The 20,642-nt window shown below is 43.1% G+C and overlaps 1 protein-coding gene across 5 annotated transcripts in view; it reads left to right on the plus strand.

Moving 5' to 3' along the window:
* The first annotated feature begins 309 nt into the window (after positions 1 to 309).
* The window catches only part of LOC121713514 (uncharacterized threonine-rich GPI-anchored glycoprotein PJ4664.02), a 28,509-nt gene continuing 8,176 nt past the window's right edge, over positions 310 to 20,642 (plus strand). For 2 of the 5 annotated variants that reach the window (XM_042098164.1, XM_042098168.1), the window contains exons 1-3: positions 310 to 381; positions 6,171 to 6,352; positions 8,799 to 9,000. In XM_042098164.1, the coding sequence (XP_041954098.1) occupies positions 369 to 381; positions 6,171 to 6,352; positions 8,799 to 9,000 (397 nt within the window). In that variant the 5' untranslated portion in view covers positions 310 to 368. The remainder of the gene's footprint in view (positions 382 to 6,170; positions 6,353 to 8,798; positions 9,001 to 20,642) is intronic. The other 3 variants (XM_042098165.1, XM_042098166.1, XM_042098167.1) reach the window with 3 other exon arrangements.

The raw sequence follows: 20,642 nt of genomic DNA on the forward strand, positions 1-20,642 counted from the left end.
TTACCACTAAACATCACAAGTCATACGTAACAAATAGCCTACCTCACTATTCATGAAGAAGTGCAAGAAATCTCAGCTTTGGTTGGCACTGGGTGTACCATGCAGGATTTGCCTACTCAGGTAACTTCTGAAACAGTACACATTAAGGTAGCATTTCACTGCTAGTTACACTGTTGTCAAAACTGTAATCCTGCAATCTGACCACGAGATGTCGCCACTTCTAGTCAACCCTGTACATCGTCTCCAGACCAACGGTAGGAAGGATGTGGATGTGGCCTGGCAGCTTTCATATACCGTCTATAAGAGCGCTTCACTTATAGGGGTGCTGGACGACAGCGTATGTGTATCGACAGTGGGCTGCATTGACAATGAGCGCTTGCGGTGAGTTTACCATAAACAACTGTGTCTTCATCATCACATATAGGTTAGTTAATTTAGCTGCTGACTGGATCCAGAGTGATAACAAACTTTTAAAGGCTGTCAAATTTTAAATCGTTTGAATTCAGTCACAAATAGCAGGTCGTTTCAATTTTGCTGTTCTTCTGATTACTGTATGTCTAACAATCGTCTTATTAGTGATGTGGCCATGGAGGTTTTATCCTCATTAAATTGGGTTAAACTCTGATACTTTTATTTTAATAAATTCATTTTCAGCATACATCTGCAGAATCAATTGTCAAGCAGCATTAATGGTTTGAACATATATACCTTTACATCTCTATCTATAGTTAACATCCTCTAAACTTAACTTAAGCTTAACTAGCCTATACTGTAGCTTGCTGACTACTTTAGGCTACCTTCTGCCAGCAACTTCATTGTCCAGCGAAATGTTTTGTTGGGATCAATCTCATATAAACATTTGCAGGCACAAGTTATGAATCATGATTGTCTAATTACCAATTGTAATGTGGTGATCGAAATATTTATATTCAATATGCAATGTGGTCATGGCCTTCACTGAATTCTTATTTGTAGTCTATGCCAATGTATGCCAATAAAGGCCAATTTTTATTTAGTACTATTTTGTGTGCACAACATGTTTCTCAATTTTGCTCCCAACAACTCTCAAAGCATCAGTGATCTACATGTATGCTGGCGCTGACAGGTTTGCTTGCAGTTATCTTTTGGTGGTTATTTTGGTAATGTTGATCTTCAAAAACTTGTTTCACATGTTCATGATGGTTCTCTGCCCCAGACCACAGAACTACATATAGCTCAAGATAGCATCTATAGAGACTGAATATAACAACATTCAGACTGTAGCATCTACATTCATTTGAATTAAATAGAAATAAATACATTTTCATAAATAGATAAATAAATAAATAAATCTATCAAAAAGTGATACATTGGTAGGCTACTGTTGGTTTAATATTCAGTATTGTGTGTGTTTTTTTTTTTTTGCAAATGAACCTTTAATACTATACTTTCTAAATGACTGCGTAAGTCATTTTCTAATAACAAAGACATTACTGTTTTCTTGAGCACTTGAGTGGTCTAACAGGTGTAGCGTTTGATAGGTGGGCTCTATGTACATCGGCCTTATAGCGTTTAATAGGTGGGCTGTGTGTACATCAGTCTTATAGCTTTTTAACAGGTGGGTTGTGTGTGTGTGTATATCAGTCTTATAGTGTTTGGGCTGTGTGTGTATATCAGTCTTATAGCGTTTGACAGGTGGGCTGTGTGTATATCAGTCTTATAGCGTTTGATAGGTGGACTGTGTGTGTATATCAGTCTTATAGCGTTTGATAGGTGGGCTGTGTGTATGTGTATATCAGTCTTATAGCGTTTGATAGGTGGGCTGTGTGTATGTCAGTCTTATAGCGTTTGACAGGTGGGCCCCTCATGTATGAGCTCAGTTTGGTTTTAGGTGGGTGTTTTGGTGTTTTAAGCCCCCAATGTCATCTTCCAGGCAGTGCTGCATGGAAGGCACTAGGGCAAGGGTTAGGTTTAAGGTTAGGGTTAGATGCCTTGAAGTCGACGGTCGCAGCGCTGTCTTAAATTCGACGGTGGGGGCTTAAAACAGCATCGAGCTTTTAGGTGACCACAGTAGTGATTTGAGTAGTCCTTGTTCCTCAGAGGTTGGTTAATCTTCAAAATACCCTAGAAAAGCTGGAGACACACACAGGCATGCACACACACACACATACACACCCACACACACACACACAGATCGTTGTTAGTGTATGTCCTGCTTTCAGTTCCATAGAATGAGGGGACATTTTAAGACGTTTAACAAGAGCTAAATGTAACTTATATTCCCCAAACAATGATCAATCATCACCAAATTTCTCTCGAACATTTTTCGTCTCTTCCTTCAATATTTCTCGATTGCTTTGACCTAGTATAAAGAAACTGGGATCCACTTGGTCTTCATGAACACTTTCTTTGCACAGCAGAAGTCATCTCTTGCTAATGTGTTTACACATTTTCATTGGGTTCACACATTTTTCACACCCTTTTGCAAAACAGTTAACACAGATCTCATTCAAAAACCCCAAACTCAATTGGTATTCCCGTGCTAAACAAAAGGAAAAACATCTTTTCACAGGTGGTAGAGATTCCTGATTCTCTGATACACCTGTGTGAAACTCCTTTGCACAATTCTTCAATCAGCAATCATTCATTATCCATAAGAGATGCCATGTCTGTTCTGTGTTGCTATTTGCAAGTATGGATCTAATGCACATTTAGACAAAGTACTGTATTAATAATAATAATAATAATAATAATAATAATAAGTTTATTTTATATAGCGCCTTTCTCAAACCCAAGGTTGCTTTACATACAGTAGCAGGAAGGCAAGGAACACAATAACAAACAAACAAAACAATACAACAAAGACAAGTTATCTGTATGGAGCTATGTGTTGGGTGTGGAAGAGAAGTGATCATTAAACAGAAAGGTCTTGATATGTGCTTTGAAGAAAGGAAGAGAAGAACAGACGAAGAGGTTGGGGGAGGGAGTTCCAGAGTTTGGGGGCCAAGGCACTGAAGGACCTGCCACCCAGGGTGGAGAGTCTGGAGCGGGGGAGAGCCAGGAGGTTTTGGTCAGAGGATCTGAGTGAGCGGGAAGGAGTGTAAGGGGTCAGGAGGTCGCAGGTGTATCGCCTGATCGTCTGGTATGCGTTTTTTTTTTTTTTAAAGTATATATTTTTTGGGCTTTTTATGCCTTTAATGCAACAGGACAGTGGAGAGTGACAGGAAGCGAGTGGGAGAGAGAGTCGGGGTGGGATCCGGAAAGGACCACGGGTGTACGGCGCAGGTGCCCCAGCCAGTTGCGCCATGGCTGGGGCCAATATATTGTAGTCTTTGAAGGGTTTTAGTGGGGAGACCAAAGAAAAGTGAGTTGCAGTAATCTAGACGGGACATAATGAAAGAGTGAACCAAAGTCTGTGCATCACTAGCAGAGAGGAAGGGTCGGAGGCGGGCAATGTTACAGAGGTGAAAAAAGCAGTCTTAGTAAGTGATTTGATATGAGGGTCAAAGCTAAGGGTGGAGTCAAGCTGAATGCCAAGGCTTTTAACAACAGGGGTAGAGTGGACAGGTGAGCCATCAATGTTGAGAGTGAGACGGGGAGATTTGGTGAGGATGCTTTTAGGGCCAATCAGTAGAATTTCGGTTTTGTCTGTGTTGAGCTTGAGAAAACTGTTTTGCATCCATAATTTTAAGTCAGAGAGGCAGTCAGTGAGGGAGCGTGGTGGGGGGTCAGAGGAAGAGGGAGTGGTAAGATAGAGTTGGATGTCATCTGCATAGCATTGGAAGTTGAGACCGTGGCTGCGAATAATCTGGCCAAGAGGGAGGATGTATATGAGAGAGAGGAGGGGCCCAAGAACAGAACCCTGCCTATTTGCCTATTGGCTATTTGGTGAAGTAAACAGTACAAAAGGTGTTTACTGTAGGTCTACAGTATTTCGATGAAAAATGACAAATTATAGTTGAATGAAATTGAACTCTCACAGGCACACACACAGTCCTCATACAGACGCTCTCTCTGTCTCACACACACACACACACACAGACCTCACACTCTTACAGTTTTTCTCGATTGCTTTGACCTGCTTAAGGAACCTGGGATCCACTTGGTCTTCATGAACACTTTCTTTGCACAGCAGACATCATCTCTAGTGAATGTGTTCACACATTTTCATTGGGTTCACACATTTTTCACACGCTTTTCATTGAAATCACACAGTGATTTGACGACAGGATGTGTCGTTTGAAGGTAAGATTTGCTTTTGCTGCATGTTTTTAGTGTTTTGAGTGAGTAACAGCCTTTTGCAAGCAAAATGTGTCATTTTAGCCAGAGTGCTTTTGTTCAGACACGGTTGTTAACTGTTTTGAGAATGTGATGTCAGAGTAGAAACAGGCATCAAAATGATCAAGAACAACAGTAATGCCCTGCACAGTACAGTGGGGGTCTACCTGATAGAGGTGATGATAAACAGGAAACACTGTAGCAATAGTGCTAAGAACATATCAGGAAAAACAAAATACGAATATGCTGCAAGATTATAAACCATCAACTAGCATGTAGTAGGACAAATTAAAAACAAGACACATAAATTTGGAATTTGGAAAAGACACAGTTAAAACAAGCCAATGCAACTAAATGCAGTCCTCCACATGCACACACACGCACACACACACACACACACACATACACACACACACTGTATGTGTTTCTGTACAGCACACCATGGCCTGAATGTGCTCTGGGGTTTTCCACATCTAGTCCACACACTGGGGGAAACAGACAGTTGGGAGGTCGACCTCATTCTGGCCTTGGCTGAAAATCACCACATTCAGGTCACTTGTCACAGTAGACAAGGAGATGCTTCAATTCGCCTTACAGGGTACACTTGCCATTACACCTAAGTCCAGCAGATGGTCGAGGTAATGCACTCCGTTTGCAAACTGACAAAAAAACTCACTGAAGAAGAAGAACAGGCCAGCGAACCCTTCTTCTTTTTCAGTGAGCTTTTTTTTGGCAGTTTTCAAACAGAGTGCATTACCACCATCTGCTGGACTGAGGTGTAATGGCAAGTGTACCCTTTAGCCTCGTTCTGGCCGCTAGGTGAATAAGGCGAATTGGGTTTGGTTCTGATTGCACAGCTACACTAGCGGAAGCATAGACTGTATATATATATAGTCTATGCTTCCGCTAGTGTATATATATATATATATTAGGGCTGTCAATCGATTAAAACAATTAATCTAATTAATTACATTGATTATTTAATCTAAATTAATCGCATATATAATTTTTGCTGTGAAAGTATTTTAAATATTTAAATTCAAATGAATCATTGAATAATCAGCATTAGTGACATTAAAGTTCAAAAACTCTTTTATTGTTATTTTCACTGTTCAAATAATTGCCATAATGATCTATGATATGACCTAATATGCTGAGGAAATAAATTCAAAAGTGCTTCGGGAAGAAGTTTTTTTTCACATACAAGGCATTTCAGGCCACAGATATAACCTAGGGGACACAATGAAAATAAATTAACACTCCCCTCAATGTCAACACTTATTTCTTTGCATTGATGTGCGACTATAGAGTAGATGAACTCCGGTGATATGCAAATTCCTTGCTGAAGACATTGCAGAGGACTTTATTTTCAACACTTTATTTTTATCAACACCATCAGGCCGTTTTTTAAAAGTAAATGTTCCAATCAATGATCCAGGCAGCACGTTTTCTTAAGTTAGTCTTAGTTAGTCTTAGTTAAGATAAATGCAAGGCCGGTCCTACGTTATTCTGGGCCGGGGAGCAACATCGCGCTCCATCGTTTTACGTCACACTGTTTTACGCTGCATCCAGTTTGATAATTTTAATTGAAAACAAAGTAATCAAACTTATTTTATCACTGATGCTCTCAACACATACTCTATTGGGAGATGTATGCAGACAAACATGTACTCTAGCTGGTGGTGTATGTGGTGCAGGATGTACTATAAGTTAGTGCATGCAGGGCTACATGTATTCTGTAAGATGGTGTACGTAGGCCTATGTGTATTCTATAAGCTGTGTGGAGGGCTGTGTATTCTATAAGCTGATGTATGCAGGTCAGCATGTTCATGTGATCATCACATGATTATATGATTGCTGTGTGTGTTGCAGACCTCGTCTGATTGGACGATCATGTGATTGTTGTGTTGTAGGTGATGTTGCGGCTCTGCTGCTCCTGATGGCGGTGTGTCTAAGTGGATCCTCGGAGGCTCTAATGGAGATGAAAGATATAGAGTGCTACTCTAACGTCAGCCTGCCTTGTGAGGCAGGGCGTGTCGGCCCGAAGTTCCGCTCGCTCACCTGGTACAAGGTACCACCTCTCACTCCTGCTTCTGTAAGTGCTTGTCCATCCTTCCATCATCCCTACACTCCTTCTCTCCCAACCTAATAGACCTCCGAAGTTTGCCTCCAGAAAAAAGCTACCATCTTTGCCTATATAAGGAGATAGGTGGGAAAATAACATGGGAATTTTTAATTATTGCACTGTTAAACTCTTGTGGGGACAACGAAATGCAGACGTTCATTCACACTTTTGTCCTCTGTCTTCGAGTGGATACTGTGATCCTCAGTACATTAAGGCAGCAAACTCTGATTTTTACAATGCAACTTGGCATAGGTAGCTTCAATTAACTTCCGGATCTCCTTCTATGAGCAAAGATGACAGTTTTGGTTCCTTTTTGTAGACTTCAGAGGTCCATTAATCTTGTGAAGGAAATGAGGAAGGAATGTAAGGATGATGGAGGAATCAAGGAGAGACATATATGAGAAATGAGATGAAATGATACATATATGAGAAATGAGATGTCCTGATCACTAATGTGGTAGCTGCACACACTTTGGAAACTAGATGATGGTAATGATGGTAGTTGTGAATAGCAGCAACCGAAGTCTGAAGTATCATCACAGAGGATAGTTTTTACTGCCATTGAGACCAATGCCAATTCAGAAGAATATTGCTAGTGTCGCGACCACCATGCGCGAGTATAAATGGTTACGGCACTCCCGTGACGCCACATTGTCGCGCTACCGGTCGGGAGTGGTGAGTATGTTGAAGGCTTTAGGAAGGTCTTTCCTCTCAGAACCTGATGGTCTGTCCTGTCTAAACTTCATTTCCTGAGGAAGGTCTCTCCTCTTTGAACCTGATTTTCTCATGGAGGGGGTTTCAGAACCTCAGGGTCCTGACGGCACATGCTCTGTCCCCTTTAGTCTTTCAGCCAAGCCTCTGGAGCAGTTCAAAGACTATTGTTTGAGCAGCTAATCTGTAGTCAGGGTAAAGAAAGGCTATATAGGCCAGAGTGTCTGAACCCACACTGGAAAATTGTTGTCAGGTTTCTGGGGCTCGAACTGTAGCATATATTAACGGCCCCCAAACAGCCAACCACAAAGATCCGAATGTTACAGTCATTCTTCCGGCATCGAACAAAACTTGATGAGAAATTGGAAAAAAATAACTGAATTGACTACATGTGTATTATAGGGCCTCGTTTCTATACCTCTATCCCAAATATTCATAATCTAACCACCTCCTTCTATTATCCTAAACATTCATAATCTAACCACCTGCTTCTACATATTCATAAACTAACCATCTCCTTCAATCCTAAACATTCACAACTTAACCATTTCCACTCACAAGGTGCAGTGGGCTTGAAATGTATTTCTTTCAACAGGCTTCAACCGAGGACTAAATACTGCATTAGCTTGTACAGTATTTCTATCTCCTGATCGCTAAACCTTTGATTCCTTTTAATATTAGTTGGTGGTTCCATGTTGCCATTCAACTGTGCCCATGATTGAATACCAATTTTGTATTCACTATTGTGGCCACCACAAATCACGGTTGGAAAGCAGTGGCATGCACAGATTCTGTGATGGTCTGTGAGTGTAGTACATTCTAGGTTAATTACTGTAAAGACTCAGGATGTGCTCCATGAGAACTGGCCAGGTCACTGTTTACCTTGTGCTCTCTAACGCACATACACTACCGTTCAAAAGTTTGGAGTCACTCAGAAATTTCCTTGTTTTTATCATTAATATTGTAAATGACTTGTAGAAAGAAATGGCTGATCTTTAATCTTTAATCTTCAGCAACCATTCATCCAATCTTCCAAAGGCACATTCTGTTTACTTATCTGATATCATTTTAAAAGGCTAACTGAGAAAACATTGGAGAAATCTTTTGCAATTATGTACTGTAAGCACATAATGTAACCTGAAAACTGCTGCCCTGATCAAAAAAACAATGCAACTGATCTCAGCTGGTATTCTGTCTATTATGGAGTGGAATGGACATTTGTGACCCCAAACTTTTAAATGGCAGTGGACTGTACATCTTCCCCTCAGTAATCACTTATCTCTTATTTCAGGCTACTGATTGGTCAACATGGCTTTACTGTTAGCAATATATCACAGTTTCCATGTTTGTGTCCTCTTTGTTTGGGGTGTTTTTGGTTTTATTCTGAAACCAATGATGAACACCACTGTTTTAGAAGCTAGCCGCATACATGAGGACTGAAGCAGAACATCCTCTTCTTCACATAGGATAACATAAACTTTAACAAGAAGCCTGTTTAAGAAAGCCCCTTCTAAGAGTCTAAGAGTGTTGTAACTGAAGGAAGTAAATCACAGCTGTGCACATATCTGTGCTTGTCTATGTGTACAGTATATGTGTGCGTGCGTGTGTGGGGGGTTTGTGTGTGTGTGTGGAGTTCTGTAATGATGAAAACGTTTCTCTGCTCTGTATTTGATGTTCTAGTGAGTTCTGTGTTTTGTGTTCGGAGCTGCAGAACCGGACGGGTATCCTGAGGTCGAGGGCGGATAACACCACACTGTATAGTTACCACCGCCAGGTTGCCCTCGGAGGAGAGGGGCAGTTGATCCTGCCCCGGGTCACACCCAATGACTCAGGCATCTACGAGTGTCTCCTGAGGGCAAATCTCGGGGGGCACAACCTCGAATCGTCCGTCTCGCTCTCTGTGAATGGTAGGTGTAGCAATATCCCTCTCTCTGATTGGTAGGAAGACCAGGGTCCTTCCCTCTCTGGTCGTCACACCACTTCCCCTCTCTGTGATTGGTAGATACAGCTGCTTCCATGTTATTTGTATTTGTAGGCATTTCCCTGCATGTGATTGGTAGTTTAATCTTGTACCAGTCTGTAGTTGGTACATGCCTCAGTAAGCCTCTCCGTGACTGGTACATACTGTGTAGCCAAGTGGTATAGTGTGTGTTTAGTGTGTCCTAGTGTCCTTTATTAGCAATGTGCTTTACTGGGCTCCTTATTCATAGAGTGTTACCTGAATCGCTCCTCTCCATATTGCTAGTTCCAGTCCTAAAAGACAAAGCTGGGAAATTGAATAGCATGGACAACTATAGGCCAATTGCGCTGTCTAACCCATCCAAAGTTATGGAACATGTCCTCATCACAAGGCTTGATACATATCTACTTACATCAGATAATCAGTTCGGCTTTAAAAAGAAACATAGCACTGATATGTGTATATTTGTTCTAAAAGGAAATGGTTGCGAAATATGTGAGTCAGAATACAACTGTATTTCTGTGTTTTTTAGATGCCTCTAAGGCTGTTGAGAGGGTGAACCATGGGAAATCATTTCTAAAACTGCTGCAGAGAGGGGTTGTGCAATATCTTCCCCTTTTTTTGTATCAAATGGTGTCCGTCAAGGCGGATTGTTATCTCCTGCCTTATTTAATGTATACATGATACATGATGATTTGTCAATTGATTTGAGTTAGTGTACTACAGTGTGCCATCATGTGAGGCAGTCCTGAGAAATGTATGTCCAAATTTATGTGTCGCCTGGATAGCTCAGGTAATGGTATTATTGAAGCTGTAGTTAATCAGGCTAGGAGTTCCCTGAGGTACCTCTCTAAGCTAAGGAAACATTGGAGAAAATGCCTTTACAGTATGTCTGAATGTCTTGTCTTGTCTTGTTTTTTATCTATTTATTCTCACTTAACATTTTACTATACTGTGGACCCAGCAATGAAATCTGAAATAAAGAATTGAATCAAGTGTGTGTTTAGTGTGCGTATAGTGTGCAATTAGTGTGCGTATAGTGTGCGCATAGTGTGCTTATAGCGTGCGTTTAGTGTGCGTATAGTGTGTGCATAGTGTGCGCTTAGTGTGCGTATAGTGTGCGTTTAGTGTGTGTGTAATGTCTCTTTAAAGTGTGTGTAGTGTGCGTTTAGTGAGCGCATAGTGTGCGTTTAGTGTGTGTGTAATGTCTCTTTAATGTGCGTATAGTGTGTGTTTAGTGTACATATAATGTGCATATAGTGTCATTTAGTGTGCGTTTAGTGTGCATTTAGTGTGCATGTAGTGTGCATATAGTGTGCGTATAGTGTGTGTATAGTATGCGTACAGTATAGTGTGCGTTTAGTGTGAGTATAGTGTGTGTTTAGTGTGCGTATAGGGTGTGTTTAGTGTGTGTTTAGTGTGCGTTTAGTGTGCGTATAGTGTGAGTATAGTGTGTGTTTAGTGTGCGTATAGGGTGTGTTTAGTGTGCGTTTAGTGTGCGTATAGTGTGTGTTTAGTGTGCGTATAGTGTGTGTTTAGTGTGCGTATAGTGTGTGTTTAGTGTGCATATAGTGTGCATATAGTGTGCGTTTAGTGTTAAGGGTAAAGGCAGAGCCGCTGCTGGCCACTATAGAAAGCAGAAATGGTCAGTATCTGTTGGGAACCGGGTAACTCCACAATTTCCTCTAGTTTAGTCTTTGTTCCCCTCATGATTTACTTTTAAAGATATCAATTACCAACAATGACAAAGCCAGCTGGAACCTGCCACTCTCTCTCCCCCCTCCCTTGAGCACTCAAGATGCGTTCCCAAGTAATGGAGTAGCATAACATTCACATTAGATCTGCTGCATAGTGGAGATTGAGAGGACCCAAAAAGTATCATCCTTGCATGAAACATGCTGTTGTTGCATTTTGACATAGGAAATGTTGTCTAGGAAGAGTGAAAAGCAGTTTGTAGTAAAGCTCCTCCTTTATTGGCTACATTCTGGTGCCCCCTCGGGCCCTTAGTGCACTATGCACAGTAGGTGATGCCCTTGGTGCACTATGCACAGTGGGTGTTGCCCTTGGTGCACTATGTGTAACCTGCGTTGTGTTGAACCTGCGCGATTCAGCCCTGCACACGCCCGGACTCGAACCCGCGAAACAGCAGCACCTCAGATCGGGAGGCGAGCATGCTAACAATTGAGCCAATAGCCCAGGCTACTGGCTCACATGCCAGCAGCACTCTTGAGGCGTCGGGGAGTGAGGTTTACCAACGTTCCACAAGCACAGCTAAGCTAGCTGGCATCCGTTACACATGCACAGTGGGTGATGCCCTTGGTGGTAGCGGCGGCACTTAGGGGCCATCCACACAGAGACGCTTTTTGGTTTAAACTCACGTTTTGCATTGTTTTGGCCAATCGTCCAAACAAATCCTGTAAACGCACTGCCGGAAGACACACTTCGTTTAGATGGCGAAGCTGCATAACTGCGTATCGATGATGTCATCACCACACCTCAGCTGCCCTCGACTTGACACTCATTGCTAAAAAAAAGCACTCACTGGCAAAAAAAACTCACTGAAGAAAAAGGACAGGCCAGTGAACCCTTCTTCTTTTTCGGTGAGCTTTTTTTTGGCAGTTTGCAAATGCTAGCCGAAACCGAGACAAAAAACCTAAAGATAGATAGATAGATACTTTATTGATCCCCAGGGGAAAAGTCTAAAGACGAAACCGAAACTTATTAGGGGTTTGCACGGCGTGTCATCAGATCTGGACGTCGCCATATTGGAAATACTCGCCTTATTAGAAAGCATTAGGCACTGAAGTAAATCCCAAACATCGTCAAGGAAAATGGTTAATTATTGCCGTGTTTTAGGTTGTACCAATAGGTCCGACTGAGAAAAACATCTGGTGTAGGTATCTACTTCCAAAAGTTATTAAAAAAACAAGGAGAATAATGTCAGAAGTTATCAGAGGAAGGGGGCGCTTGTGGTTGAACTTGGTACTTCGTCTCCCTCACCCAACTCATATGGATCTGCGCTGCCAATAAACCGTAATGTCTCGAAATATCGCACATTTTCTTGTGGTCCAAGTCCTGCCCTATATGCCTTTGCATCTTAGACGCATTTTGATGAGCTTTTCTGTTGTTTAGACACGGCTACAATCACGTAAGATATCCAAAGTGCATAATACTCCATTGTACTTCATTCACGGAGTATCGCCAATATGGCCGCACGTGCTGGGTTACCATGGTTACCGGCCAGAACGTGATGTCCGTGCAAACCCCTAATTGTGATAAACAGAAGTAGCAACGCCTGCAAACATCAAAAAATGCATTTGGAAAAATGCAGAAATGTATTTACAGCAAAGGAACACCCACATGCATTGTTTCCTGACTGTTGATACTGTTTATTGTCAGGTTGTAAAGTTTAGGCGAAGTAGGAAGTAACGTTAGGGATCTCTGAATATGATTGGTATGGCTGGACCAATGATTTCAAAGTTCCCGTCACATGCAAACGTTTTCCTATTAGAGAACTGTCACACTCTGTAAAAATGAAGTGTACGTACGAGAGTCTGGATATTTCCAGGCAAAGCTTTTACTGCCATTGATGCCAATGCTACTGACTGTTTCTTCTACCGTGTAAAGGAGGTAGCGATAGCCTTTTTTACAACAGTGACACCTCTGTTCAGCAGAATATTGCAACTACTGTCGCGACCACCATGCGTGAGTATAAATGGTTACGGCGCTCCAGTGATGTCACATTGTCGCGTTACAGGTTGGGAATGGCGAGTATGTAAGGCCTTAAAGACCTAGCCTAGTGGGAGACACTCAGAAAACATCAGCTCTAGGGTGTGCGATGCCTACTTACAGAACGACCATGCACTCCGAAATAGCTTCCTCGTAGGCTACCCCTGCTGGCAATGCCCCTTATGACCGAAATGCTTATCAGCAGCGATCGTTTAATAGCATGTCCAGAGGTAAATAATAATAAACTGATGACTAGCCTAAATGACTGATCAACAAACAGCCTGGAAACGCAAACCATGTTTGACCATTTCTGCAGTGGATGTTGTGTATCAAAGCTACTGTCTTAAACAAATTATCTTTGTTATCAACCTCTGGTCCTGTTTATCAGCATATTAGCTATAATCTTTTGAGAAAAACGATATTTATATGTAGGCTATTTAGGCTGCATAGGGAGAGCAAACATCCTCTTTTCCCCGGAGTAAATGACAAACAAACTGCTTAGCCTACTTTACATTGTCCTGCTGCCTTTATTGTGTTAAACCAGCAGTTCCCAAACTTTTTTTCCCGCGGACCACCTTCTACATCGTGACTCGGCTCGCGTACTCCCACCATCCGACACATAAAAAAGTACACATTCTATTGACGCATTCCAGGCCTCATGTTTAACTAGCCGCAAATAACAAAATCAAAATGTGCAACTGGTCTATGAGCTCTCATGCTAAAAAACAGTGTGGAGAACATCAGACTGGTTAGATAGCACCTCACTGCAAACCACGCACTGTGGCTTTGGGCAGTCTGTCTCTCCAATCCACGTGAAGCCTAGGCCTAGATATGCCTCATCATACTTTCATTTTTTCTGTCTTCTTTGACTTCTTTCTTTTATCCCCCTGCGCTTCACTTCCGCCTTCATCATTCTGCCCCATCCCATCGTTAGGCTACCTGTTTCCTCCTCTGTTCCTCTCGCTTCGAAGGAAATCACGTGCATTGTGGGTAGCTTAGTTTTTAATGAACAACATAGTCTACTATAGAGTTTACAAATGATTTCCTTTAATTTCACATTTCCATATCATTATAACCCAAGTCAAAATTATTTATTATTTATGAATTCATTTGATTATTAATTAAGTAATTGCCCTTTTCATCTCGCGTACCCCCTAATGGCAGCTCACATACCAAGTATAAGTAAGTGTAAGTATATATACTCTTTTGATCCCGTGAGGGAAATTTGGTCTCTGCATTTATCCCAATCCGTGAATTAGTGAAACACAAACAGCACACAGTGAGGTGAAGCACACACTAATCCCGGCGCAGCAAGCTGCCTGCAACAACAACTCGGCCTGCCTGCAACAACAACTCGGGGAGCAGTGAGGGGTTAGGTGCTACTGCTGGGCGGTATGACCAAAAATGTATATCACAGTATTTTTAAAAATTCTTACGGTTTCCCGGTATATGACGGTATTTTTTACTGTCATGATGTAGAATAACTAGTGGTAATAGACCTCTCCAGAATAAGTAAATTTGCACAGTAAAAGTTCTGTATTTTGACTGCAATTGTCTTTGCATTCTGATTAGATTCTTCATTAGAATCATGAGTGGCTCTTTGTAAACAGCAACATTTTCTGGGGCCATGCAAAACTGCATAGACCTCTCCAGAATAAGTCCCGCCTCCGTAACTTCCGTATCCATCCAACTTCCGGTCGTCAAATGTCTATGGGAAATAACATGGCGTTTCGAAAAATCATACCTGTCAAACTCTGTAGGTGGCAAAGTAGAAAAAGCTGGTGGGCCGATTGGCCAACATACTTCTGCCATCTGGTTTCCACTGGATTTTTTGATTGTCGGTGCCGTTAAAGTAGTAAACGATTATTAATGCTAACCGGGAGCTAGTTCCGATGTACGCGGACGGAGGAGGGCGTTAGATCTCGCTCACAACCTAACGTGATGGTCATTTTCACGTGTGATTCACGCTTGATTTCAGTGGTCTATAAAAGTAAATCGTTTGCAAGGTTCAGCCTCTTTTCAACACGACTTAACTTTGGTTTGACTGTGCTGAGAGTTTGTTTGCTGTTATTGAGATATTTGAAAAATAAAGAAATCGCCGACAAAGACACTAAAGACATGACGACGAGATTTTTTTTCACGAAAAACAGACAATGATAAGTAGACTAGGAATCAGAGGCAGAATCGTATTGAGTCGATAGCTTTATTTTGCATGACCTTGATCAGAACAGTAACATTTTCAGAATGTATTAACAACCTATCAAACATGACGATTTCATGCAGGGTTAGTGCCACCTCTGTTGCCACAAACTCCATTTCAGTGAAGACAAACTATGAAACATTAGCGTTGCTATGTGTAACGGATGCCAGCTAGCTTAGCTGTGCTCGTGGAACGTTGGTAAACCTCACTCCCCGACGCCTCAAGAGCTGGCATGCGAGCCAGTAGCCTCCCGATCCGAGGTGCTGCTGTTCACGGGTTCGAGTCCGGGCGTGTGCAGGGCTGAATCGCGCAGGTTCAACACAACGCAGGTTACATATGCAACCTTGACTCAGGGAGTCGCGGCGTCCGAAGCGTGCGTTAGCTTAGTGCTTCTTACTGATATATTTCTACTTTAACGGCACCGACAATCAAAAAATACAGTGGAAACTAGATGGCAGAAGTATGTAGGCCAATCGGCCCACCATTTTTTTCTACTTTGCCACCTACAGATGTTTGACAGGTATGATATTTCGAAACGCCATGTTAGTTCCCATAGACATTCGACGCCCGGAAGTTGGATGGATACGGAAGTTACGGAGGCGGGACTTATTCTGGAGAGGTCTATGCAGTTTTGCATGGCCCCAGAAAATGATGCTGTTTACAAAGAGCCACTCATGATTCTAATGAAGAATCTAATCAGAATGCAAAGACAATTGCAGTCAAAATACAGAACTTTTACTGTGCAAATTTGCACAAACATCTTGTATGAAACCAATACAAAAAGTATTGCAACTTGCAATAATTATACTTTTTTGAAAATTATACAATTTAAAATGAAACCTCTCTGCTAATATGCTTACTCTGTCAATAGGACTATCAGAAACATGCCTTATTGTTATTGTGTGGTTTACATGACGTTAGTGGTAGGCTAACATTAACTTCATGTGGATGTGGATGTCTTGTTAGCCTGCCATGAGCTTCGGTTTGGTTCGATAGGCAAAACATTAACTGTAATGCGTTTAGTAACTAGTAATAAAAGATGTCCACACTGGGCTCCACGTTAACTCACGTCTTTACTTAGTCAACTTTAGGTTCACATGCACGCATGTCCGTATCACGTGATGACGTATAACATCCTGGCACCTCATTTACGTGGGATCAACATTATTACATCTCCCCCTTAAGATTCTTACTAAGAATCTTAACACTAAAATGATCAACGTTGGCTAGAAACATAACTTAAGCCTTATTAAAGCAATATTCTGTAAGTTATATTACCAAACTAAAGGAAAATGTGTATGGTCTTCTGGAACTCATTGTAAAACCAACCAGTACATTCATTCACAATAGACTTTGCGGGAACTCTTTGCAATCTCTTACATCACAGTACACAGTGTGATTGACATTGCTGGAACTCTTTTCACATTAACAATACATTAATTGTCGCCCAGTCTCTGAACTGGTCTGCTGAACCTGCCTGACCTAGTCTGAGTCAAGCCATCAGCAACTGTGCTTAAGCTGGTGTCAACCTCTGTGGGGCTTCTCCCTGGGTCGCTGAACAGAGCTCTGGTGGAGGATCCAGAGTACCCGATGCTGCTGACCTCGCGCTGGACACCGCCTGAAGATGGCGACGGTTGCGGCCAAGTGTGGCTCCCTGCTCTGTCTCCACAAGGGTAGGATCTCGGTGTGATGCTCTCGCCAGTCACCACAGCTGGGGTGACCCAGGACTTTTGATGGTCCAGTCTGGTGAGGACGTGGTCCCCTGCCCTAAGTGTTGGAGGGTTCCTCACTCCGTGGCGTTGGTTGTAGTAGTGGGTTTGTTTCCTTTTCTCAGACGCGTCCTTGGCTGCAACGCTCTGCTTGTTAGGCTATCTAGGTTGTAGGTTGCGGTCAAGAGTAGGCAGAGTGGTTCGAATCTTGCGGCCCATTAAGAGCTCTGCTGGGCTTACCCAAGTGCTGCTGCACGGAGTAGATCTGTAGCACATGAGTGCCAGGAGAGGGTACTTTTGTCTCAGGATCCCTTTGGCTATTTGCACAGCTCTTTCGGCGTGCCCGTTTCCTTGCGGGTGGTGCAGGCTCGATGTGATGAGTGTGAAATCTAATTCACGTGCCAGTTCCTTGAATTCTTCACTCGAAAACTGTGGGCCATTGTCACTGATCACTTCATTTGCTATCCCATAGCGGGCAAAAGTAGCTTTCGGTTTTGTGACTACTTGGGCAGTAGTGGTGGTGGGCATGTGGAGAATCTCAATAAACCGTGAATAGTAGTCAGAGATGTTGTCGATGATGGATGCTACGTAGCATTCCACATCCACGTTTGTATCGCCTCCATCCTGGGCATCTCCTACTGGGCTCCTGGACAACGCGTCTGCCGTGACAAGGGTTTTCCCTGGTGCATACTCCGCTGTAGGGTTGAACCTCATCAGTCGCATCAGGAGTCTCTGGCAGCGGATGGGGACAGTAACCAGGTCTTTGGAGTTCATAAGCGGGACTAACGGTTTGTGATCTGTGATCAGCCTGAACCCCTCTAGGCCGTGTAAGTATTTCCCAAATCGTTCGCAGGTCCAGACGCTCGCTAGGCACTCTTTTTCTATCTTAGCGTACCTGGTCTCCGCCCCACTCAGACGCCGTGAACAATAGGCTACAGGCTTCCAGCCCTCAGTGTGCAGTTGCATCAGCATGCCCCCGATGTCGTAGCTGCTGGCATCTGCAGAGACAGCAGTGGGTTTGTTGACATCATAAAACACCAGAGTGGGTGGGGGTGTAAGAAGTTCTTTGATGCGTTGGAATGCTGACTGCTGTACTAGACCCCATGTCCACACAGATTTGGACTTCAGCAGTTCGTACATGGGCTGCCCCACTGCAGCTAGGTTCGGGATGTATTTACCTAAATAGTTCACTATCCCGAGGACTCTCTTCAGCTCATGGACATTAGTGGGTGGAGTCAGATTGCTTATAACGGACACCTTGGCTGGGTCAGGCCGTGTGCCGTCTGCGTCGATCTCGTGACCCAGGAAATGTAGTCTTTGCTGTCTCAAGGCGCACTTTTCTGTATTTAGCTTCAACTCAGCTGTCTCTAGGTGCTCCATGACCTGTTGTAGACGTTTGTCGTGCTGGGTCATATCTTTTCCATGTACTATGATGTCGTCCATGTAAACAGCTGTCCCAGGTAGGCCTTCTAGTGTTTCCACCATTTTTCTTTGAAAGATTTCGGGCGCACTAGATATCCCAAATGGGAGTCGTTTGAAACAGTACCTGGCAATTGGTGTGATAAAGGTTGTCAGTCTCTGACTATCCTTATGCAGCGGTATTTGCCAGAACCCTGCCGCTGCGTCTAATGAGGAGAACACCGTGGACTCACTCAGCTCAGCAGTGATCTCTTCTGCTGTTGGCAAAACAAATCTCTCTCTCTTAATGGCCTTATTCAATTTTCGCAGGTCAACACAAATACGCACCTGTCCGGATTTCTTGGGAGCAGGCACCATGGGAGCGCACCACTCCGTGGGCTCTGTCACTTTTTCTATGATTCCTTTGGTTTCCATCCTGTCCAGCTCCAGCTTAACCGGCTTCATGAGGGGAATGGGGACTCTGCGGGCAGTGTGGACGGCATAGGGTTGGGCATCCTCCTGGAGCACTATTCGCACCGGCTGTGTTTTAAGCAGGCCAAACTCTTCTCCGGAGTCACGGACCTCATGAATCCTCTTCACAAGCCCCATTGTCTGTGCCACCGCTCTGCTAAGCAGGTTACTCACACTCTCTTCTCTAACTACGTAGACTCTGAATGAGTGCTTCTTGTTCTTGTGCCACACGTTCGCTGTGAATCGGCCAATACAGTTCAATCGCCCGCCTGGACTGCACAGCACGGTCTTTGATGGGAAAAGTTCAGTCACTTGACTGAGATTTTTGAAAGTATCTTCACTCATAATGCACACATTCGCTCCAGTGTCTATTTTGAAACTAACTGGCGTGTGACAGATGTTCAGCTTTACTGTCCATTGCCCACCACTGCTTGAGGATGTGCTTTTTACTGAGCCTAGAAAGTAAGCTAAATTTTCTTCATGCTCGCTGACTTCACTAACTATCATTTTACTTTTGCTCATTCTTTCCCAGTGCCCAATCTTCTTGCACTTCTTGCATCTTCTTGTTGCATGCGGACTTCATTGCTGAACAATGTTCTTGAATCTTGTGCATCATCTTCCCACATCTGCTACATGTCTTTCCCCGTTCGCTGCGCCTGTGTTGTTTATTTTTGTTGTATTTCTGTTCATCCATTTTGAATCTGCTAAAGCCCCGCACGACCTCCTCTACAGCGCACGCAGTAGCATCACCTTGCTGGCTAACTTGAGCTTTCACCACCTCCTGTTGACGAGCCTCCTGAACTGTCATCTCTAACGTGAGATTTGGGAGAAGCTGCAGTTTTCGGGAGAGTTCTTTGTCCCTGATTCCCACCACAATTCGGTCCCGTATGTGCTCCTCACAAGTAACTCCGAAATCGCAGTGCTCAGAAAGTTCATAAAGAGCGCGGATAAAAATCTCCACCTTCTCCCCTGCACGCTGTACACGTTGATAAAAGCAAGCCCTCTCGTGTATGACATTCCGTTTCGGTATAAAGTAAGCATCAAATTTGTCCATTACTACTTCAAAATCACTGTCCTCATCTTCATCGAAATGAAAAGACCCGAATATGTTCTCGGCTTCCCCGCCTAAGGCGTAGATAAGGGTGCTAACCTGAACGCTACCATCCTCCTGATCCAATTTCGTAGCTGTACGGTAACGCATGAAGCGTTTCTTCCAGTCACTCCATTCTGCAGGTCTCTCGAAGCAGAAACTGTCTGGTGGATTAAACTTCGGCATCGTTGCCTCGAACCGCTTCTGACACCATGTAATGCGTTTAGTAACTAGTAATAAAAGATGTCCACACTTTGGGCTCCACGTTAACTCACGTCTTTACTCAGTCAACTTTAGGTTCACATGCACGCATGTCCGTATCACGTGATGACGTATAACATCCTGGCACCTCATTTACGTGTGATCATTCTATTACATTAACAAAAAAGTTTGTTTTGGTGCACTGATGACAGTCGGGATCATTTCTAACTAGCCAGCTAGTATTGCTCAGTTCATGTCTATAACATGCTTTACTTGCTACCTGGATAATTTCAGCGAATTCTTAAGGTGAGATGAATGATAAGATCATTAAACTTCACTGTGTTCAGTGGGTTGCTAACTAACGACATCACCTACTAGCCAGCTAGTTACAGCTGTTGAACAATCTCAATAGAATTTTCGTGACGGTAAATCCCTTTCAATGCTGTATCCCTTAACGTTTTTCCTTAACTAAAGAAACAGTTTAAGGTATTCTGTGCAACACCCTTAAATAAACCCCTTACCTAAGGAGAAATTAAGCCCTAAGGGTCATACTTCAGGGGTAAAACTTAAGGTGTTTTGTGTTTACCCTCACCATGCCTCGCAGTCGCACCATGCGTGCGTGTGAAAAAAGTCCCGTCTGAAACACTGTCGCGCGGCGCAGCGTTCCAAACGTTGTGTAATCAAATACACCGGTATGGCGGTATATTAAAAATTCATATCATAACGAAAATATACACCGGTATATGGTGTGAACAGGTATACCACCCAGCACTATTAGGTGCCTTGCTCAA

This window comes from Alosa sapidissima, chromosome 7, assembly GCF_018492685.1.
Source record: "Alosa sapidissima isolate fAloSap1 chromosome 7, fAloSap1.pri, whole genome shotgun sequence".
NCBI lineage: Eukaryota > Metazoa > Chordata > Actinopteri > Clupeiformes > Clupeidae > Alosa > Alosa sapidissima.